The sequence below is a fragment of the Marmota marmota genome, unplaced genomic scaffold (genome assembly GCF_001458135.2).
Source record: "Marmota marmota marmota unplaced genomic scaffold, marMar, whole genome shotgun sequence".
In the NCBI taxonomy this organism is placed as follows: Eukaryota; Metazoa; Chordata; class Mammalia; order Rodentia; family Sciuridae; genus Marmota; species Marmota marmota.
In genome coordinates, this window is record NW_026000005.1 from 52211014 (window position 1) to 52235272 (window position 24259).

Consider the following 24259-nt stretch of genomic DNA (forward strand, 5'->3'; position numbering starts at 1 on the left):
CGTTCTGAGTGACCTGCACAGACCTCACACAGCTCGGCCATCTCTCTAAGCACTTTCCAAGATGTGTCCACCAAGCACCAGGGGTGCAGACACCCTGCTTCCCAGACTCGGGCCACCCCTGGTGACATGGAGGGGCTAGGCTGGCATCTCTGATGTCCTTGGGGACCCTGGGACTGGGCTGCTCTCTTGTCTTGGGGTGTGCCCTGCTCATTGTGCCTCAGGAGCCTCCCACAGTCGGGTGGGGACCGCACGGGGTCTGTGTGCACATGTTCTATTCACCGAGTCGTGTGACTTCCTTTGACGGTGGACATACGGAGAGCTGCTGTGTGCTGGCCCAGCATGCTGACCCCACGGGGGAGCTGTGCAGGTATTCCTAGCCTACACCCAGCCACATGGAGGGAGGCACGGAGGCCACGGTCCTCCCGGAGAGGCGGAGACTGGCCTCAGCTGTGGACTGTCCAAGAGGAGGCCCAGACGTCTGCCTCGTGCTGCCCCAGGAAACTCAGGGGTTCTGAGGCTCCCGTGCCGGTCTGCGCAGTCCGCTCTGGACTGCCCTTTGGAATTTCTCCATGTCCTTGAAGCTTTATGACTGGTCTTCCTTTCAAAAGTTTGAAAACCAAAAGAATTTTAGGGCTGGGTGGTGTAGCTCAGAGGCAGAATATTTGTCTTAACATGGGCCAGGCTTTGGGCTCAACAGCCACTATGGCCAAAAAAAAAAAAAAAAAAAAAAAAAGAGTCAACANTCCTGACTTGCCTAGGAACTGATAAAATATGGGTAGACATTTGGTTGAAGTGGCCTGAGTTCAGGCCCGAGTTCAGGTCTGAGCTTCTCCTGCTGCCCAAAAAAAGAAAGAAAGCTTGATTGAAAAAAATCATTTTTAGCTTATTCTTACTGCTCTGGTGCTAGGTTTTATTCAATTATTTCGTATATTGCTTGTTTTAGTCAGCTTTTTTGCTGCTATGACTAGAGGATCTGACCAGAACAACTGTAGAGGAGGTGTATTTAGGGGCTCACAGCTTCAGAGGTCTCAGTCCATAAGAGGCTGGCTCCACTCCTCAGGGCTCAAGGTGAGGCAGGACATCATGGCAGAAGATTGTGGCACAGGGAAGCGGCTCACATGATGCTCAGGAACAGAGAGAGAGGTCTCCACTTGCCAGCTAAGTCTCATCCCCACCTCCTCCAGGCACACCCACCACTCAGTCACCACCCAGGGACTCCCTCTGAGGGGGTTAATTCACCGACTGGGTTAAGGCTCTCACCACCCAGTCGTTTCTCCTCCAAACCTTGCTGCACTGTCTCACCCGAGAGCTCTTGGGGGACACCTCACCTCCACCATAACATTGCTTTTCCATGTTTCATGATGTACCTGGAATCTATCCTGATGTGAGGTTCCATGGTGATTTTGAGAAACTGTAATCAACGGGTAACATCTTTAGAGAAATAAGTTTCCTTGCCACCTTTACCACATACCCCAGGTAACTGTCATTATTCAGAAATACAATTTGTGTTAGTTACACATACTTCTGAGTTCTGCACAGCAGAATCCCAGTGCAGTTTGTCTGGGTGGAAATCCTACAGGTGAGGACAAGGGTCCACCTGCAGTGGACCCCTTAGAAACAGGGTCAGCAAGGCTGTGGGAGGACCTGAATCTAACCAACTAGGAACGTTAACTAAGTGGCTGGTTGCAGTCTCAAGAGGGTCCACACAACACAGGTTCTGACTTCAGGGCCATCTCAGATCTGAGTACCAACCTCACCACTCAAGAACCGTCGTGTGGAGTCCCCGAGCCCAGGCTGTCAAATGCAGGGCTACATCAGGATGAATCCTCTCTGCAGTGGGCGCTGCGCCCCAGGCAGAGCAGCCTCGGCCATGGAGCTCACACAGACTCGGAGGGTGCACAGGAGGGACCCTAGCCCCGGCGACAGGAAGCAGCTTTGCCCCTCTGTTCAAGGGGCAACTTCGGCAGTGTGCAGTCTGGCCTACCTGCCTTCCCTGCGCAGGGCAGCCTGTCAGAGGACCGCTCGCTCACGGAGACATTCATGCTCCCATTCCCAGACATGGGCACTCCCACCCTGAACAAATGCTCGAGACAGGTAACCAACCATAGGGCAAACCTTCTGCAACCAGCGCTAAGGGAGGTGGCACTGGGTGGCGAGGGCAGGTACGCCATGGCCACAGAGGAGCAGGAGCTGCATTCGGGCGTGGGGAACAGGCCAGGGACCCTGGGGAGACGTGGGTCGGAGGAGGGAGCTTTCTGTTTCCACACTGGTGAGCTGAGGGTACATCAGTGGGACCACCAGTCTTCCAGTGCCAGGAAGGGCTCGGGAGGCCTGATGGCAATGGCACAGACGGTGACAGAGACGATTGCTCTGATGGCAGTGAGAAGGCATGGCCCTTCAGGTCCTTCAAAGGAAGGTCGCAGAGGTCCACTCAGGACGAGCAGAGCTTACAAGGGCAGACCAGGATGCCCCCAATGGGACTCCAGGTCTCGGTCCCTGGAAAGTGGGTCCCCGGGTGGATGAGGGCCCTGCAGCTCAGGCCGCTCCCTGCGCAGGCGCCGGCAGGAGCACCAACAGAGCAAGCAGACCTGTCTGCTGGTCTATAGTTCAGGCAGAGTTCTCAGACTGTGACCCACCACCCAGTTTGCCTATCCCTGCACATACTCACCCACCCAGAGTTCTCCTCTTAAAGGAAAGTTCTAGAAAGAAAAAAATCACTAAAAGGACAGCAAATTTTTAAAATTTCCCCTTTTTAAAAAATCAACTCCTATTTATTATCTTTCACCCACTTGATCCACTGGCACCTTTGTGAGGTTCCACACAGTTCCAGCCACCAGGGACAAGGATGGGAGTGTAAGAGACACACCCCAGGCATGTGGGTCTGCGTCCACATTCCCCCGGGCGGGAGCAGGGCAGGAGGGTGGCGGCCACTGGGCCGCAGTCTGAGAGCTGGTCCCAGTGATGAGTCACACTGGGGAGATGTGTCCATGTCCCTACTTTCCTCCGGCCTGCAGGGAGGTGAGCCTCCATGTCGGGACAGAGCTGCCTCCAGGACCAGGGCTCTGACCTCAAGCTCTTGCTTTCTGCACCTTCTTTACCTACTTTTAGCTTTTAACCTACTTATTTTGCAGAGCGGGACCCAAACCCAGGGCCTTTCTCGTGCCAGACAGTGCTCTGCCATGGTGCAGCCGCTCAGCAGTTTCCAGAGCACACTTCTCCCCAGAGGGAGCAGCAGGGACCTGTGCTCAGGGAAGACAGGCATCTTTGACTGATTAAAGAGTGCGTTCCCGATACAGGTCATGAAAACTGCCGGCAACTCTTAAGGATTCAGTGTTTCGTCCCATGCACAGCGCTGCGTGGGGTGAGGAGCGGAGAGGAAACTGCAGCAGGGCCTACGATGGCAGTACGTGAATGTCTGCAAATGTCACTGAACTTTTTACTAAACATTTGATCAGAATTTCATTTAAAACAAAAACCCAAGACACTAAAAAACAGGTGCTTTGCACTACGCATTTGAATACTTAAGCACCGGATGCACCTTTGTGTAGTCTCCATCTGCCTCACAAACGGGGCTGGAAGCTGTGACCACAGGACTCCCTCAGAGGCCAGGTGCCCTGGGCCACCGACTAGGGCACCCTAGAGGCTGTTTGCCACTGGTCTCGCCAGCCCTGCCTTTGCATTGAAGGCCACGCTCAGAGCTGCCAAATGCCCACCGTACACAGCTGGGCACGGACAGGAAACCTGACCACCCAGAGCCAGAGCAGGAAGCCCTGCCTGTGCCTGCTCAGCCGAAGTGCAGCAGAGCCGGCAGCGGCTCAGCTGAGAGCAGTCAGGCCACACGGCCCGGCCGGGACATTGCTCTGGACGCGTAAGCAGACCCTAAATGCTTTCTGGAGTCTTTCTATATTCCTTGAGCCCACTGATGATATTTTTATTGAAAGATTCTGGTAAACTATGAGAAAGTAATTTACTGAGTTGCGTTTCAGCAATCAGGAAGAGGGTTATTTCTTGGTTAGTTGTGGTTCAGATTGATGAGCTGATGTCTGATGTTTGGACCCAAATCCTGACAAACAGCCACTATATTCCTCACGGCTGAGGAACAGCAAGCAGCAGGGACACTGGGGCACGAGGAGCCCTGGGGTGGGTGGGGTGGAAGGAGTGGGCCAGGCAGGGTGGTGGCCGCGTCAGCCCTGCACCCAGCACGGTCTGTGCAGGAGGCGCACCCTGGAAGCCCCAGGGCAGGCTGCTGAGGACCACATAATGCTGCCCAATTAGTAGTACAAATTAGACCACATCCTGACTCCACCTGAGATTTAGCTTTGTGTAATAGCAATCTCTACATTAAAAATAAACTTAAGAACTGAATTTGCTTGATAGTTATTTAATTCCTTTTCAAGCATAAGGGCTTTTTTTTCTTTTTAAAGTCCCCTTTGAAAATGCTTCAAGTGTAATGAGGATTGATTAAAGGCCAAATCTCAATACCACCACCTAAAAACCACATGGAGGCTGATCCCCAGGGCATCTCTCCCTCCAGACAAAACGAAGAACAGAGCAGCACAGAGAGGCTGCGTGGGGAGGACTGGCCCAAGCACACCCTGTCCCAGACCCCAACTGCGAGCCACCGTGCTGCGGGGAGTCCCAGTGAACACCTGGGAGGCCCGGGCACCACTCCAAGCTCCTGCTGAGGGAGGGAGGGAGGAAGGAAGGGCGCAGCAGGCAGGCCCAGGTGCAGAGGGAGCCGTGGGCGCGGCCCCAAGCACCTCTTCTCTAGAGCACCTACAGATGGGAGGAGAGGCAGACAGGGCAGGGCCACGGAACTGGAAGGCACCGAGGAGGAGGAAAGGCTCTGGTGGGACCACCAAGTGGGCACCCTGCAGGTCGGGTGGCCAGACCTAAACCCAACTCTGACTCAGCTCCCAGCCAATTAAGACGGAGCCTCACCTCTGCTCCACCACAGGGTCCATTGTGAAGGGCTGTGCTGCTGCCCCAGGCCCCACAGCGCCCCAGAGCATTTTACACGCTGTTCAACAGGCGACCTCAAACACTAGGCAGGCAAGAGACAGGAAGCCCGAGAAAACCAGGAAATCGAGAGGTGGGAAAGCCGAGTCGTAGCCTCGCTCTGAAATGACTGCGCCACGCGCAGGGGAGATGAGAAGCCCCCAGGATAACCCTGTGAACAGGCCAGAGGGAAGCTCTGGACCTGGACATCAACACATGGATCACACCCCAAGGGTCAAGGTCAACAGCAGTCACTTTGCAGGTGGGGGACAAATTAGTAAAGTGGATGGCAGGTCAGAAGAATAAATCCTACCCACAGCAGGCGTGCAGGAGGGGCACGCGCACAGAGAGTGAGAAGCCTGGGGACACGGGGAAGGACCTCACGGGGCACCCAAAGTCTCAGCTGAATGGAGAGACTGGGCACAAAGTAGCATTACTAGACACAAAGCTAAGAAAATTAGCTCTAACAACTCTCAGAGGTTTGCAGAACACAGTCGTTAAAAATCACAAACCCAAGCAGAACCGATGAAGGAAGGCCACAGTAAAGTACCCTGAAGCAAGACTTCAAAAACACAGAGAGAATCATAGAAGTAGCCAGAGAAAAAGATCCTCTCCAAAGAAGTGTCCAGTAGGACTGGTAGTTGGTCTTTGGAGATGAACAGAAGAGAAAAGATAAGGGAGTGGAATCTTCAGGTGCTGAGAAGTCCCTACTCTCATCAAAAACAATCTTCAAAGATTAACCTGAAATCAAGTTTCAGACAAAACTTCATCGCCATTAGACCTGCATAGAGCCAATTGTGAAGGAAAACCATCAAGGTGCAAGTTCAGACACAGAAGTGGAGAGGGAGGGAAGGGAGACGTCGTGTGAGCGGCCCCCACCATGGGAAGTAACAGCAGCATCTCGCAGTCTTAAACACAAGGGCGAACCTGAGTCCAACGTGAGGCAGAGGATGCCGATACCTGAGATCCTCACACTGTCTTGGGACAGGCAAATACCAATTCAGTAACTCTTGCTTTGACAGACGGAAGACGGCTGTTGTGATCCCAAGGGCCATCCATAAAGGAAGGGAAAACAGTGATCAGCACACCACGCTGGCAGGAAGGGAAACTGAACGTTAAAAAGCAATCTAAAGCAAGAAAGTGGAGCCAGAATATTTGGGATAGTTAGGATTTATACAATACGAAGATGGATTTTAGTCTATATGTGTTAATAATTACATTAAATATAAACAGACCAAAATAATTAAAAGACAAAGACTGTTAGACTGGAAGTCAGAACTTACAGGACGTACTTATGGTTGTAAATGTCTGTGTTAGAAGGCTGAAGTCAGTGATTCAGGTACCTAATAAAACCAGAAAAAGTAACAAATTAAACCCAAAGAAAAACGAAGACAGGAAAATAAGATCACCAAAGGTGAACGAAACAGAAAAACAGATATTCAACCGACAGCAGCCATGAGTCCAAAGGTCCTTCTTACAGACTAGTAAACCTGGAGAGGCTGCCCGAGAAAAACACAAGTGAAGACAGAAAGATAGAGGGAGGGAGGGAGGGAGGGCACAGACAGATGATGGCCTCAAGGTAAAAGGGGCCAGCACTAGGATCTCACAGACATCAAAGCACTCAGCAGAGGCTGGGACAACAGCAGCACACCAGGAAGTCAAGTATGTGTAAGAAAAACACTGTTTCTCACAACACCACCTACCTAAACTGACTCAGGGAGAGCATCGGATGAATGAGTTTAAAAATTGGATATGTCTCATCGAAAACCTTTGCACAAAGAAAATCTGAGAGTCAGTTGGCTATAACAATAAATTTCATAGAACATTTAAAGAAAAATAGTATTCATGTTAAATAAACTTTGCCGGAAAATATAAAAAGAGGGAATGATGCTCAGCTCCTCTTAAGGCCAGCATAGTCATAATAGTAAAAGCAAGAACTTATAAGCCAGGAACTGATAAGCAACCTCTCATGAACACAGCTACGAACATATAAAATGCTAAGAAATAAACACTTGTAACACACAAAAAAGATGATGCATTATGACTGAGTTGGTAGGAAATATTACAGAAGTGCAGGTTAGAATTTCTATTGAAATCTATGTAATTCACATTAACCAACCCAGCAGAAAAATCATACAACCATGTTCAACAAACACTGAAACATCTATTATAAAGATCCATACCATTCATACAAATCTCATTGCAAATAGAAATGAAGGAACTCACCCATAACCTGATCGAGGACCTGTCGAACACAAGTGGACAATGGAATAAAGTTCAACCAAACCTTGTTTGAGTTAGCTGCTCTGTCACTGTGATTAGAGTAGCTAACAGGGACAACTTAGAGGAGGAGGGGTTTGGTTGGGGCTCCCAGGTTGGGAGGCCTCAGCCCACAAACAGCTGTCCCATTGCTGGGGGCCACGGTGATGGTGACGCAGCACATCGTGGAGGGAGCTCAGCTCACTGCAGGATCCAAAAGCAAAGGCGAGAAGTGGGAGGGGCTGCAGGAAGAAGCGCCTCCCAGGGCTCACCCCAGTGGCCCTCTCCTCCAGCCTCGCCCACCTGCTGGCCCTCCCCACCCCGACAGTCCATTCAAACTAGGGTGGGCTGATTAGGTCACAGTCCTCCCGGTTCAATCATCTCACCACTGACTATTCCTGCTTTGGGGGGACACCCCACATCCAGACCATAGTGGTTCCTCTAGAGATCATGGTACTTGATGGAGAAGGGGGCTGCAGACCTCACTGTAGAGCTACATTAGAGCAAGGTCCTCGAGAGGATGAATAAAATAGAAAGGAAAAGACACAGAAGGCCTTCTGGCTAGACAGGAAGAAACCATCTTGTCATTGCACAGAGGTACGATTCCATATGTTGAAAATCTCAATCCATCTACCAACAATTAGAATATGTGAGCTTGGCAAGGTCACTGGGCACAAAATCAACTACTTTTCAAAATTTCAAAACCCAACCTATTCACAACAGCATCAAGGACCATCAGATAGCTTCAAATACAACTGCTAAAACATACGCAAGGCTCCTGCACCTTGTCAAGACTAGAAATAACCCATGTGGTAAAATATCAGGGCTCCCTGATTTGACCTACAGAGACAGGGGGACCACAAAGAAAACACGAAGGGCCCAGAATGGGAAGGATTTGTAACCCAGTCCACTTCAGGCTTTGAACGTGGCCTTGCTGCTCTGCACTGGGACTTATTTTGAAGGACATGTTTCCTTCCCTTCCTCTCTCCTCCTCCTCCCTCCTCAGGGAAACAGGAGCATCTTTGGTCCTCATCCCATGCAGAGCTATCTGCCCTTGAGCACACTCACCACAGGTACAGAGTGATCCAGACTTGGGATGGCACCAGCACATCTCAGAAATGACCTTCTCCCAAATTAACGAGTGAATTACAACTCAGAGAACACGTGGAATGCAGCCTCTTTAAAAACCCCTGAACCCTATGGGCAGAATCACACTCTCTGGGACAAAGTCCTATGTTTCCCCTTTGTTACCGAGGCAACAAAATTTATTTGCTTTTTTCTTAAAACTGTGTCCTCGTTATTGGATTGGCATTCGGGACAAGGATGGATCTTTGGGCAACAATGGCAAGACGTACACTGGTGGACACAGACCCACAGCTCACCTGTGGGAGCAGCCCACCTCCCACCCGCCCAGCAGACCTCAGTGCACACAGAGGTGAAGGTGGGAGGCAGGTGCACGGCTCTGCGGAAAGCCCAGAAACTCAGCCACCGTTCACAGCAGACCCTGCAGCCTGGCGGCAGGAACCTGAGGCGCGTAGCCGACATGCAAGCCCTGCGGTAACACAGAGAACACGTTCATGGCTCTGGAGGAGGGAAAGGTCTCTCAGATGCCACAGAGAAATCTGCAGGGACAGGACTGAGGAATGGGACCGCACTGGAGCAACTGCACTTGGCTTCCCCCCTTTGGACGGTGAGAAGGCCCAGCCCAGAGTGCAGAAGAGGTCCGCGTGCTTCCGGAACACACAGAGAGCAACCCAACCCCGAAAAGGGGAGAGGGCTGTGCTAGTCAGCTTTTTCACTGCTGTGACAAAAAGGCCTGACGAGAACAATTTTAAGGAGAGAAATTTAATTTGGGGGCTCACAGTTCCAGAGGGCTTGGTCCCCAGACAGCCAACTGTATCCCCTAGGGCCCAGGGTGGGGCAGAGGAAACCAGCAGGACAAGGGTCCAGGACACACAGCCAGAGCCTCTGTTCCACAGGGACAGACCGCCTCCCGCAGGTACCCCCACTTAGTGCCCACCAGGGCATCAACGCGTGATTAGGGCAAGGCTCTCACAACCCAATTCCTGCTCGGTGAGCTTTACTGCGTTGCCTTACACACGCGCTCCTGGGTGTGAGAAATAGAAAGGGCAGTGCGCATTTTCAAAATATAGTATTTAGCCTTAATTGGGATGTAAGATCCAATCGTAGTCACTTAACTACAGCCCTTCCTTTTGCCCTCCCCAATTTAAAAATGACCCAAACCATAGATGACAGCTCTGAACTCACCCTACCAGAGCTCCCAAATCTTTGCTTCCTGTGTCTTCTGCATATGTGCACACCTGTGTGCTGTAGCTGTGTCTGCACGTGTGCTTGTGTCTACATCGCCTCACGGCAAGGGGCAGTGCTGCACCGGGGTCAGAGCAGGGACTGCCCAGGTGTGCTGCCTTGCTGCCCTTCTTTGATTTCTTGAGGCTCCCAGGAGGGGCCCAACATGGGGCTCCATACTTTTCAGAGGGGGTCCTGGGGTCTCCCTCCTTAGAGGAGACACATCCGCTGTCTGTTGCAGTGGCCTTGGAGTCGGGGAGGAAACCCGAGATCTCTGCGGCTGACAGTGGACCACAACATGGGGAAAAGCACCGTGGTGACCAGGTCACTCCCTGCATGGACCAAGGTAGGCAAATCTGCTTCCTTGGAGATCAGGATGTCCCAGAGGTCGTGAGTGGGACTGAGGAACATGAGCCACACCCAGGAGAGCAGGATGGCGGGTGGGCAGGAGTACAGGGGGTCCAGGGTGGCCAACAAAGGGGGGTTGAATACATGGTGGAAACTCAAATATAGGAACCTCTAAAAGGTGGGGAATAAAAATTCTAGGCCTTGGGGCCGCGGTTGTGGCTCAGTGGTAGAGCGCTTGCCTAGCATGCATAAGGCACTGGGTTCGATCCTCAGCACCACGTAAAAATAAAAAATAAAGATATTGTGTCCACCTAAAACTAAAAAATAAACATTAAAAAAAAAATTCTAGGCCTGGGGCTGGGGTTGTGGCTCAGTGGTCGAGGGCTTTCCTAGCATGCGTGAGGCCCTGGATTCGATCCTCAGCACCACATTAAAATAAATAGATAAATAAATAAATAAATAAATAAATAAATGAATTGTGTCCACCTAAAACTAAAAAATAAATATTAAAAAATAAAAATTCTAGGCCTGGGGCAGGGAAGGACGATGGAAAGATCCCTTTGAAGAGTCCTAAGCAGGGATGATCAACAGCGGTGACGGTGGGAGTGAATCTGCCCCAGGGAGGACAGTGGCCACCTGAACCTTGGGTGCAGACCCTACTCCTGATGTCCCCGACTCACAGGTCCTTTCCACATCGGGTCATACTGGTTAGATCTGGACAGGCTCTATTTTAATTTCTAAAGGGTTGACTATGATGGTTCCTTGGCCTCCTACCTGTAGGAACTTAATACCTGGTGAAGAGCTCCCAAATCTTTGCTTCCTGTGTCTTCTGCATATGTGCACACCTGTGTGCTGTAGCTGTGTCTGCACGTGTGTTTGTGTCTACATCGCCTCACGGTGTCAAAGCTGCCTTAGAGATGAATGAGAACTCACAGACTTAATGAATGGACCAAATGCCTTTCAGTTCACGTGATGGAAATAAAACTTAAACAAAAAGAACCCATCTAAGTTGGTAAGAGTAAAGAGCCCTTGAAATTACTACCCCACGTGTTTTTCTAGGGGCCACGTGGGTTTAAAGTACAATGTCCATTGCTTCCAAGGATTTTCCTCTGGTAGGAATAAGTGATTTAATAAGTGCTAACTGGACTTGTTTGATACCTTGGTTTTCATGAGTAACCAAAGATGGAAATGGGTAAATTAGTTTTAACATAAAAGGGATTAATCTTCATAAATGTGTTTGTTAAAAGAGATATCTGACTAATTAAGTTAAAATACTAAAATATCAGTCGGGCTGTGGCTCAGTGGTAGGGTGCTTTCCCGGCATGTATGAGGCACTGGGTTTGATCCCCAGCACCATGTATAAAAACTAAATAAACAAAATAAAGGTTGTGTGTCTATCTATAACTATATATCAAAAACAAATTCAAGTACTGGGCTTCTTGAATTCCATAAGGTAACATACATTTGGGTCTACTAAATGTGTTGTTATAAATTGGTAAATTGGTAAATGAAAAAACAAAGGTTTAAGACTGCTTGTTTCTAGGTCTTAACATAAACGCAAGGTTACTAAGAGTTAAAATTCTAAAAGGTGTAATTCTATATACATAGAAAAATTTCCATCTGTACTTTGATTAAAGTACTATAAAAAAAGAGTATTTAATTTTATTAAAAAGGAGAAAGATCTGTTTGGATGAAAGAAGACGGAGCTCCTCTGATGTGGGGGGACCTCACAGGTTTTTCCCACTTGGTGTGCTGGTCTGGGAACTATGGCTTCCGGATAGAGACACTGATCAGAGTCCATGCTGAGCAGATATGAGAGTGCCGGGCTGAGGGTTAAAATCTAAGAGGCCCAGGCCCTGGGAGGGTACCAAGACCACTGCTTGGCCATGACTTTCTAATTGACCGTGCCCTTTCAGTCCTTGAGGCTGAATTTTTCTGTAACCTCCATCCGGGTCCACTCCCACTTGCATTTCCCCACTGCTCTGGGACAGAGGAGTGGACTGGAATGTCTGACCTCACAGGATGGCCTTTACATTTGGGAAAAACCTTGACTGGGGCCCATCACCCTGACCACCTGAAGGTTAACTATCCTATCTTATTCAGGGCCTGAAAGCTGTTAGTCACAGAGGATACAGCAAAGGGTTCCAGCACTATTAGGTTGTAACCCCCTTTTAAGATCTGGCTGATTGGTGCATTGGGTCAGGGATACTTCTGGAAAGTGTTTTGCCTGTTACCCCCAGAAGTAAACTACCGGGGCCTGCTGAAGTCTCCGTATGCAGGCATCTATGTCAGGGCCATGCTCGTTTCTGTAGAGAGCGGCCCCTAACAATCAATCTCTGTAAGGTCGATGTGACCTTCACTGGACAGAGGGGAAAACTAACCCCTCACCACTAGTTGACAATGCCTTTATGGTATACAATGCCTGGGAGGGACGGAAATAAAAGTCCACCTGTGTTTTGTTGGCACCTATGCAAAGGGATCCTCAAGGAAACCTAAAGAAAATGATAGAAAGGGCTCCTCCATTGGATACCAATATGCCTAGGGTAAGAAAAGGGGCCAGAGGAACCTCTGGTTACAAATGACAGCGGAGAACCCACTAAAATATCCCTGTGCTCCAACCCCCTCAATGAAGCCCGATTGGGGGTGGGGTGGGGAAAGACACAGGTTTTTTTAAAATTCTTATTTGTTATACATGACAGCAGAATGCATTATAATTCATATTACACATACAGAGCCCACCTCTTCATTTCTCTGGTTGTACACAAATTAGAGTCACACCATCCCTGTCTTCATAGATGTACTTATGGTAATGATGTCCATCTTACTGCACCATCTTTGCTACCCCCATGTCCCCTCCCTTCCCCTCCCTCCCCTTTGTTCTATTTAGAGTTTGTCTAATCCTCCCTCCCTTGCTCCACCCTCAATCCCATTATGAATCAGCCTCCTTATATCAGAGAAAACATTCATGCTTGGTTTTTGGGGATTGGCTAACTTCACTTAGCATTATATTCTCCAACTCCATCCATTTACCTGCAAATGCCATGGTTTTATTCTCTTTTATTGCTGAGTAATATATCCCATTGTGTATATATGCCACATTTTCTTTATCCCTTCATCTACTGACGGGCATCTATGTTGGTTCTACAGTTTAGCTATTGTGAATTGTTCTTCTATAAACACTGATGTGGCTGTGTCCCTGTAGGACACTGTTTTTAAGTTCTTTCGGTACAGACTGAGGAGTGGAATAGCTGGGTCAAATGGTGGTTCCAGTCCCAGTTTTCCAAGGGATCTCCATACTGCTTTCCATACTGGTTGCGCCAATTTGCAGTCCCACCAGCAGTGTACGAGTGTGACTTTTCCCCTATATCTTCGCCAACACTTTTGTTGTTTGTATATATTTTTTTAATTTTTTAATTTGATATGACAGTAGAATGCATTTATGCATGTTGATATATCATACATAAATGGGGTAATTTCTCATTTTTCTGAGCATACATGTTGAAGTATATTGGTCATGTAGTCACATATATACATACAACAATAATGTGTGTTTCATTCTCTATCTCTCCTATCCCCACATCCCCTCCCCTTACCACCCATCACTTCTCACTACCTAATCTAAGGTAAGGCTATTCTTCCCTAGTGCCCCCCACCCCCGCCTGACTGAGAATTAGCATCCACATTAGAGAAAACATTCAGCCTTTGGTTTTGTGGGATTGGCTTATTTCGCTTAGCATGATATTCTCCAACTCCAACCATTTACTGGCAAATACCATAATTTCACTCTTCTTTAAAGCTGAGTAATATTCCATTGAATATATATATACCACATTTTATTTATCCATTCATCTATTGAGAGACACCTAGGTTGGTTCCACAGTCTAGCTATCGTGAATTGAGCTGTTATAAACATTGATGTGACTATGTCACTAATAGTATGCTGATTTTAAGTCCTTCGGGTATAAACCAAGGAGAGGGATAGCTGGGTCAAATGGTGGTTCCATTCCCAATTTTCTGAGGAATCTCCATACTGCTTTCCATACTGGTTGTACCAATTGACAGTCCCACCAGCAATGTATGAGTGTGCCTTTTTCCCACATCCTCGCCAACATTTATTGTTGCCTTCTTAATAGCTGCCATCTATCTGACTGAAGTAAGATGAAATCTTAGAGTAGTTCTGATTTGCATTTCTCTAATTGCTAGAGATGTTGAACATATTTTCATATATTTGTTGACTGACTGTATATCCTCTTCTGAGAAGTGTCTGTTAAGTTCCTTGGCCCATTTATTGATTGGGTTATTTGGTTTTTTGGTGTTAAGATTTTTGAGTTCTTTATACACCCTAGAGATTAGTGCTCTATCTGGTGTGTGTGGTAAAAATTTGCTCCCAAAATGAAGGCTTTCTATTCACCTTACCGATTGTTTCTTTTGCTGAGAAGCTTTTCAATTTTAATCCATCCCATTTATTGATTCTTGATTGTAATTCTTATACTAAAGGAGACTTATTGTGGAAATCAGGTCCTAATCCAACTTGATGAAGATTAGGGCCTACTTTTTCTTCTAATAGGCACAATGTCTCTGGTTTAATTCCTAGGTCCTTGATCCACTTTGAATTGAGTTTTGTGCATGGTGAGAGATAGGGGTTTACTTTCATTTTGTTGCCTATGGACTTCCAGTTTTCCCAGCACCATTTGTTGAAGAGGCCATCTTTTCTCCAATGTAGGTTTTTGGCACCTTTGTCTAAGATAAGATATGTGTAGTTATGTTGGCTTGTCTCTGTGTCCTCTGTTCTGTACCATTGGTCTATAACCCTATTTTGGTGCCAATACTATGCTGTTTTTGTTACTATTGCTCTGTAGTATAGTCTAAGGTCTAGTATAGCGATGCCACCTGCTTCACTCTTCCTGCTAAGGACTGCTTTAGCTATTCTGGGTCTCTTATTTTTCCAGATGAATTTCATGACTGCTTTTTCTATTTCTATGAGGAATGTCATTGGGATCTTGATTGTGATTGCATTAAATCTGTATAGTGTTTTTGGTAGTATGGTCATTTTGACAATATTAATTCTGCCTCTCCAAGAAGAAGGCAGATCTTTCCATCTTCTAAGGTCTCCTTTGATTTCTTTCTTTAGGGTTCTGTAGTTTTCATTGTAGAGATCCTTTCACCTCTTTCGTTAAGTTGATTCACAAGTATTTTATTTTATTTTTTTGAGGCTATTCTAAATGAGATAGTGTTCCTCGTTTCCCTTACTGATGTGCAGAAATGCTTTGGATTTATTAGTGTTGATTTTATATCCTGCTGCTTTACTGAATTCATTTATTAGTTGTAGAAGTCTTCTGGTGGAATTTTTTGGGTCTTCTAGGTATGGAATCATATCGTCAGCAAATAGTGCTAATTTGAGTTCTTCTTTCCTATCTGTATCTCTTTAATTTATTTCATCTGTCTAATTGCTCCCAAATGGTAAAGTGCTCTCCTAAGCTTTCAAGAACTATGTTGAATAGAAGTGGGGAAAGAGCATCCCTGTCTTGTTCCAGTTTTTAGAGGGAATATTTTTCAATTTTTCTCCATTGAGAATGATGTTGGGGTTTAGCATAGATAGCTTTTATAATGTTGAGATATGTTCCTGTTATTTTTGAAAAAACAAATGAAATTGAGAAACCCTTAGCCATGCTAATGAAGAGGAGGAGAAACTCAAATTACTAACACACGTGATGAAAAAGGAAATATCACAACAGACACCACAGAAATACAGAAGACAATTAGAAGTTAACTTGAAAACCTGTACTCCACTTAAATAGAAAAATATCGAAGGCATCGACAAATTTCCAGAGTCTTGGGATTTGCCCAAATTGAATCAGAATGATATACACAATTTAAAGAAATCAATTTCAAGCAACGAAATAGAAGACGCCATCAGAAGCCCACCAACCAAGAAGAAAAGCCCAGGACCGGATGGTTACACCGAGAGTTCTACACGACCTTTAAAGAAGAACTAATACCAATACTCTCCAATTTATTTCAGGAAATAGAAAAAGAGCACTTCCAAACTCATTCTATGAGGCCAATATCATCCAAAACCAGGCAAAGACACATTAAAAAGAAAACTTCAGACCAATATCTCTAATGAACATAGATGCAAAAATTCTCAATAAAATTCAGGCAAATCAAATACAAAAACATATCAAAAGATCATGCACCACAATCAAGCGGCGTTCATTCCAGGGATGCAAGGTTGGTTCAACATATGGAAATCAGTAAGTGTAATTCATCACACCAACAGACTTAAAGATAAGAACCATATGATGATCTTGATAGACACAGAAAAAGCATTCAGCAAAATATAGCACCCTTCATGTTCAAAATACTGGACAGAGTTTGTTTTTTGAATAAGCCGGACTGTCCAGCCCTTTCCTGGGGTAGGACCTGTTGTGCAGGAGTAAATGTACAGGCACATTCTCACCTGGGGAGCAGCAACTTCCTTTCCAAGTGCCTCCCAGTGAAAGGAAACAAAGCCCGCTCTCCTGGGAGAGTTAAAAGTGAGTGAGGCCCTTTGGGCCAGAGGGACACTGAGAAAGATGATCAATGCTACGTGACCAAGACTTTGTTTAAGGAGGAGTTAACCTGCCCCAGGAAAACACCCACACACCCCTTAAAAGAGAGGCATTAATGGGGATCCATTCTCTTCTGGACAAATTTATAAAACATGAATTGAGCCAGCTTTGCCAGGCACCCTAAACATGTACACATCTAAAACCTAGGAGAGCACTTTCCCAAGGGAGTTCTGCAAACTAAAGTGGGCTGTAAAGGGAATCTCCTTCAGATTTACACAGAAATAGCAAGTTTAACTGGGGACTTATTTATGTCTTTAATGTTCTGTAACTGGACAAAGGTAACCTGTTATCAAAACACACACACACACACACACACACACACACACACGCACGCCGTGCCCAATAGACTCCCTCTGCAACCCAGCATACCTCAGCAGGAGCCCATGTTTTTATATATATAAACACACACACACACACACACACACACAAATTTGTGTTACTCTTAACACAGGGATGGGCATTTAAATGTATTTTTGAAAGGTAATAAAAAGAATCTGAGAATGATTTAAACAAAGCCTGCTCTCCAGGGCCGAGCACTTCACAGCAGGAGGACATCTCGTTGGCCAAAGCACAGGAGAACCACTGTATCTCCTGGTAAGGAGGAAAGTGCGGCTTCAGAGGCAGCTGGTACTGCGGCACAGCTGAGATTCAAATGACTGACCTCGGCAGGTGCTGGAGAGGACAGCTCCATCTCTGCTGTCCAGCAGGCAGGATGTGGATGGATACACTGTGCATGGATGTTAAAGTCATCCATTCCCCACAGCTCAGCAATTCCACTTCCGGACTATCCATTACTCCAAGATTGCACACGGGAGCACTGCTTGTAACAGTCTGGTTAGGGAAGCGACCCAAATACCTGCTGGCTGTGAATGGGCACTATACTGTGCATTTGCAGACAAACGGGAGAAGCCAAATGCAAAACGGGAACTAATTTTACAAGTTTAATACTGAGGTAAAGAAGTGAGAAACAAAATCCTACATGCTCATGATTCCATTTACATCCATGTCAAAAGCAGGCTAAGTCAACCTGCGCTAGGAGTCAGGGGAGAGTGGCCTTTGGGAAGAAAGGAGTCCCAGCTGCTGGCAGTGGCCCTGGGGGTGGCTGGGCAGAGGCCACCCAGGTGTGTGATTTGTTAAATCACTCCCAGAAGCTCCTTACCACTAAAGATTGTATACTTTTTTGTATTTAAAAAAATTTCAAACAATTTTAGAAGACAGACCTCGCTTTGGCACAGAGCGTTCTGTGGTGTGCAAAACCCGGTTAAGATAATCTGTGAGGATGGCTGCCATTTTCTCTTTGAAGACACGGCTTTCAAGGTCTGTCAGCATGCTGCACCTCAAGGACAGGTGCCTCTTGCTGAGAGAAAAGCCCTTGCCGGTCACTGGCCCTCTGTGGGCAGAAGATGAGGGATGCTGAGAGTGGCCGCTCAAGGCCAGCCCCTCCCTCACTGGTATTGCAAGCGTGTCCTGTGGTGACCACAGAAGCAACACTCTGGCTCAAGGTGCAGGACTGGTAAGCTGAGCTGCCCACGCAGACGTGTGACCTCACGGCTGCTCTTGTCCTGCTCACTGCAGGCAGACCATGGAGCAACTCCACTGTCTCAGGATCTGCAGATGCTGGTGGCTCCCCCTCCCCAATACACCTGGAACTGTCAGCACCCCATCAACACCCGCAGACCGCAGCTTCTTCCCTGGGCCCTGCTCTGCCTGCTCCTCTGCTCGGCAGCCAGCGGGGGACCTTTAAAGGCCAATGTCCGCCTCTGGGCTCCTCCCCTCAGATGAGAAGCCCAGCTCCAGCAAGGCCACTGCTTGTCCTACGCCTGGGGCAGGGGCTGCCCACGACTCCTCAGGGTCCTCTGTGGAAGGCTGCACCCCGCTGAGCGCTCCTCCCGGGCCCAGCCTTCCTGCTTCCCAGGGCAGGTACAAGCACCTTGGATTGCTACTTAGCCCACCTGGTGGGACGGTCTTCAAATGTGTCAACTGGCCAGGCCACCCCCATTATCCAATCAAAGGCTAACCTAGGTGTCACAGGAAGTCCTCTTAGATGTGACTGAAGTGGGGGCTGGCTGTGCCTGCGGTCATGTGAGTCAGCCTTGCGCAGCACTGAGGCCCCACGGAAAGACAAAACCCTGCTGTGGGCAGAGCCTGCGGCTGTGCCCACAAGCTCCAGTCTGCCTTTCCTGAAGTCATGAACATCTGGCTGCCTGTCCATCTAAAGGCCTGTCCAGCTGGAGTCCTGATCACCAGAGGCCTGACCATCTAGAGGCCCGACCATCTGAAGACCTGCTCTATGGCTCTCAAACCTGCCTGGCTGGCCCCACATCAGAGAGAGCAAGTCCTCACAATAAATCCCTTAGTGTCTATTTCTTGGTTTGCTCCTCTTTAGACAGACGGACAGTCCATAAATCAGGCAATAGGAATATTTTGTGGCTGTGCGCTGCCATTGTAGGAGATGCTCAGAAGAGACCCCTGAGGTCCCTCAGTAGCCCTCCAGTGACCAGCAAATGCCGAGAGCCCCCAGGTGGGAAGAGCCAGGAGAAGAGGGGGTCAGTGCGAGGCTCGTCAATGGGGCTGCACAGCCCTGCACAGCATGGCACTGGACGGGAGCGGGGAGCAAGCCCCAGCACGTCTGCTCCGGCCCCAGCGCACAGCCAGCACTCCAGCCCAGGGAGCACATGGCAGTGGTGGGACGCTGGGAGGAGGAGACCAAGCATGGGGGTGACAACAGTCTCCAGTAGGCTGTGGCGGGCCACATGGCGGGGCACAGGGAAGCTCAGAGGGGACTTCACGGGAAGCCAAATGACGACTCCTTCGACTGCCTGGGCCACCAGTGGACTCTGCTTTGTGCTCTTGTACACCTTACCTGCATTTTACAAATCCTCTTTGATACATGCTCAATATTAAGAGTTCTAAAGGGTGACGTTTTCAAAAACTGTTAAGTTGAAAAATCTGTCTGCCGAGAAACATGCGCCAGAGAGCCATACAGTGCATTTCCAGTGAGCTGCACAGAATTTGGGGAGCAGCGCACACCTGCCTGTCCCTGTCACGGGATGAGGCTGGAGGACGGCCACAGCACAGGTGGCAGCAGCACCGAGCAGAGTCTGGCAGACTCTGGCAGGTCACTCTGCAGCCCGGGGTGGCGGCGGCAGTGAGGAGGCCAACACCTGGCTGGCTGGAGGAGGTGCCGACAGGGTCCCAGGCGCTCCCTGGGCGGAAGCGATTGTCCAAGGGAAAGGCTCCTCCTCAACCGCGCATCAGCCAGCTCACTGAGCACCCACACCCTGAGCCGCCTGCTCTCCTGGGGCTCGACCCTGCAGAGCTGCTGCCAGGGAACCCGGGCCCCCACAGCAAGGGCCCAGCGGCTGCGCCCGCCCGCCCTCCCGCGCCCCGCCATGGCACTCACTCTCCTTCCCCTTCTCCTTGTTCTTGAGCTGCTGCAGCTTCTGCTCGCGGTGCTGCTTCTCCAGCTCCTGCTCCTGGCGGTGCCTCTCCAGCTTGCGCTGGTGCTCCAGGAGCTCCTGCTGGTGCTTCAGGGCCAGCATCTCCTGCTGCTGCTGTGGGCGAAGGAGACAGGCGTCAGCGCCCAGGAGCACCCAGCCTCCGCGGCAGAAGGTTACCAAGCCCCCCCTTCTTCATAGGAAGCAAGTGCAATGGAAATGCAAGAGGTCAAGGGAGGAGCTCCTTGTACTGCTCCTGACACACAGATGACTACGTATAGACGGCTGTCACCTTAACAGGGGTATGACAAGCAGCTGAGCAGAACAAGGGATCCCACAAGTCACCAAAAGTCAGCGGGAAATGTCGACCTCACTAGGAACCACACTCCACCTCCACTGACTTATTGGGGAGGCAGAAAAAGACCACACTGTCAGCTCTCTGCTTCTGCAGCACGTGGCCTCCCAGGGGCCACCGCCACCTCCCACTGGACCCTCCACCTCGGCCTGAGGCTGGCTGCCCATCGCTGTCGCATTAGCAGCCATGTTCCTGGGGTGTTGATGGCCGTGCTCCCCTTGAGGAAGAAGAGGTAGCAGGATGGTGAGCCGGCACCTGGGCACAGTGTGGCCTGTGCAATCTGTGAGGAGACCCCCATGTCAACATGGGGATGAATCACCATCCTTGCAGCCATCAAGGGCAATGGTGATGGCACTAAGATGGGCAGGGCCCTTCAGAGCACTCTACCTCCAGAACCAAGTCTTCACGGTGACCTGAGGGGGAAATTGAGGCACAGAGAGACAAAGTGTGTGAGGGTCTTGGCCCAGCAGGTGGGTCCAGAGTGGGGCTCCAGCCTCCTGTGGAGACTGTTTAGCTCAGATGGCAGAGTAAGGGAGGGAGAAGTGGGGTGGGCAGGGAGCAGCCATTCGGCCTGTGTGTAAGTATGAGACATGCACACACGTGCGGGTGCTATGCACGCAGATATGGCTGCCCTTCTGGGTGAATGCTGCCCCTCACAGTGACCTCTGGCAGGACCCACAGGCAGGAGATGGTATCTGCAGAAATATCTCCCAAATCTTGCTGGGTGATGCCACAGAACAGGGGCCAGGCCAATCTTTGAGCACTGCACCACGCTGCACCCGCCCAGCCAGCTCCAGAGGGTCACCCTGAGCACCCTCCACCCTGAGGAGAGTGCCCAAAGGTCATTCCAGTCAGAGCTGGCCCTAGGCACTCTGCAGGCTGATCCTGTGTTCCCGGGAGGGTTCAGGTTGTGAAGAAGGCCTGGCCTGAGCCCTGCCCTGCTGAAGACTGATGGCGAGTGAGGTGGCCCCAGCAGCTCCCACGCTCCACGGGGCACTGGACAGACTGCAGTGCTGCTCAGGGGTTCTGCTGTTCGAATTCCATGTCACTTACCAGCATGTTTGGGTCTGGAAATCCAAGTCACGCCATGTCAACAACGCAAAAGAATAGGGACAGCATTGTGTCGTCTATGAGGTGAACATTTTCATCCTTCCATGCCCCAGACAAAGCCCACAGCCCAGGCACATAGGTATGGCCAGAAAAATGACTTTTCAGCAAAACCAAAGGAGTTGGCGATAATAATGAACAAGCTAAATAACCACCAACTTACACAGACCTGGTGCAGAGAGAATGTGCTGGAAGCCTGCCCCTGCCAGTCCAGCTTCAGGGAGGCCCCAGAAGACCCCTGGGCCACAACGCCTTCCACAGGCAGCTTGGGACCAAAGCCCACCCTGGTCCTCAATATTGACACTTTCACCTGGACTACCTGGGCTGTCCTGAAGACTGGCCTCTCCGTCTGTGCTGTCCACATTGCTAAGGAAGTGGCCTGAAGCCAGAGCCCCTCTTCAGTGGGACCTTTGGCCCCAGCCAGAACTGTCCAGTCACAGCTGTGGTCACCCACAGCAGGATCTATGGGGCACCATGAGCAGGCTGGCATTTGGTACTAGCGAGGCCCTGCAGTCCCTACCCAAGGGGGCCTGCCAGGGTTCTTCTGAGAGAATAAGCCAAGTCTGCTCCCTGTTAGCCGACAGCGGTTTTTGTTTGGGAGCATGCGGACAGAATAGCTGAAGTGTGGGGTAGATAGGCCCCAAGCTAGAGCCGGAGAGCTGGCAGGGAGAGGCTCCGCACACAGTGCCAACTGGGGAGACCCGCCACCTGTGAGGCGTGCCCTTCCTGTGAGAATGCTGCCAAGGCCCAGGGGCTCACGCCCACCCAGCAGCAGCTCACCCAGAGGGGCCAGCCCTGCTCCATGCCACCTGAGGTCACCGGCACTGTGTGCACACTAGAGCCTTCCCTACAGAAAAAACTCACCTTCTAGACCACTCAGTTAAATGGCCTTCTGGGGACAGTGGGTCAGAAATAAGCAAGCATTGGTCCACGTCCTTCGGTGACTTCCAAGGACCACCCAGCAGCACAGGGGCAGGAGGAGCCAGGCTGTGCTGCCTGGCCACAAGCCTGGCTCTGCCTGCTCCCCAAGGTTCAGCACCTCCCTTCTCCACCTCTGCAGGCTGCTGGGGAGGGCGGGTGAGGGGTGCAGAGACACCTGCAGGCTGCGTAAGCTGCCTCTTGCCAGGAGAGATTCCCTCCTGAAAGATGTCGCCGAAGGAGGACGTCTCATGGACACTCAGTGTCACCCAAGACCAAGACGAGGCTGTGGAGTGGACACCAGAGAGACACAGCACAGTTGGATGGGGTGCAGGAACCAAGCCCGGCAGATTTCCAGTCCCCAAACTGGGTCCTGATGGGCACGAGGTGTTGCCAGCAGTGCACAGCCGATTCTGATCAGGGTGGGCTGTTAGTGCCCTGAGTTGGCAAGCCTGGAGAGCCTGAAGGCAACTCCGGAACGCTGCTGGCGATTCCAAGACAGTGGGACTTCCTGATCTTTTAACAGGAAATCCAAATTATAGTACTGTGACCAAACAGTAAATGAGAAGGGGGTCAAAATGTGGCCCTTCTTACAGTTTCACTCTAAGAGACACCACAGCTGCGGCCTCATGGGGATCATGCTCTTACTGACCACACGCCTAGGTATGGTACTTTGTCAGAACAAACACCTGCGCAGGTGCAGACGCAGAGTCCACCTGGGCCTGTGCTGTGTGCTGGGTAAAGCCATCCACCAGGGTCAGGGATTCCACCGCACGCCTCACCACACAGAGGTACAACCCGGAGGGCTTCCCGGAGCTCTAGCGTGGCTTTTACCAGGTGGCACAGTTCTGATCATCCACCCACACCCCCCTGTGCTCACCAGCCCTGGGCTCCAGCCTGCTCAGGCCTTCAGTGCAGAAGCGTGGAGGAGGCGGCTCACTGTGCCATTATGAGGTGATGAGACCCTGCCGCTGGGAGGTGGTGACGGAAACTCACAGACACCGGGCTCCCAGAACAGCAGCATCCCAGCGAAGGGCTAATGGAACAGATGCCCCAAGTCTCCGAGAACAGCACTGGGCTTGCTCTTGGTCACAGGTGGGTGGGCACTGTAGCTCAGACTCAGGAAGGATGCCCTGCGCCTTTAGGCTGTGAAGCCAAGGGCAGCAGCAGCAGCAGCAAGACTCACACTCCTCTTCCCAGAGCCACCGATCCCTGGGCCTCCTCTGCAGTCCTGATGATGACCCTCAGCCCTCGAGAGCCAGAGCTCAAACAAGAACCTCACTAAGCTGGAGTGCGCTGGGCCACGGCGCTTCACACAGGGGGCATGCAGCACAGATCCCACAGGCTGACCACCAGCACAAACCTGGGCCAGCCAGGCAGAGAACGAGAGTCACGGCAGGTGAGACATGCGCACTCCACATGAGGTGAAACTGACCTGACTGTTGATTTGCATGCCTCACTACACGCACCAACGCAGGCTAAGGAGAGGCCTGAGGAAGGACTGTCAGGAAGCAGTATTTTGCAGACTGAAATTATAATGAACAACTTAAAATAAGATGGCTACGACTTAATTTTTCTAAGAAAACAAAACAGAACAGAACCAATGAGAACACCGTCTTCTACATTAAGTCTGCCTTCAGCCAGCTATGTGTTCTGAGCCACATGTCAGCTCCCCGAGATGCAGCTTCTTTATTCCAACTTTGGAATGTAATACAGCTACTGCCTGGGGGCTAAGGGCGAGGCTCAGGGGTAAAGAGATTGCCTGGTTTGCAGGAGGCCTGGGTTCCATCCCCAGCACTGCAAAATATAACTACAAGGAAAAAAAATCCTTCTATATATTCCAGTGGAAAACCGATCACATTTTTTTTTTTTGGTGGTGGTGGTACTAGGGATTGCACCCAGGAGTGCTCTACCACTGA

At 49.9% G+C, this 24259-nt stretch overlaps 1 protein-coding gene across 6 annotated transcripts in view; it reads right to left on the reverse strand.

Annotated features, from left to right (window-relative positions):
* Positions 1 to 24259, reverse strand: part of Hdac4 (histone deacetylase 4) — a 217823-nt gene that overhangs the window by 72520 nt on the left and 121044 nt on the right. For 4 of the 6 annotated variants that reach the window (XM_048808876.1, XM_048808872.1, XM_048808875.1 and 1 more), the window contains exon 4: positions 19927 to 20077. In XM_048808876.1, coding sequence (XP_048664833.1) covers positions 19927 to 20077 — 151 coding nt within the window. The remainder of the gene's footprint in view (positions 1 to 19926; positions 20078 to 24259) is intronic. The other 2 variants (XM_048808874.1, XM_048808870.1) reach the window with 1 other exon arrangement.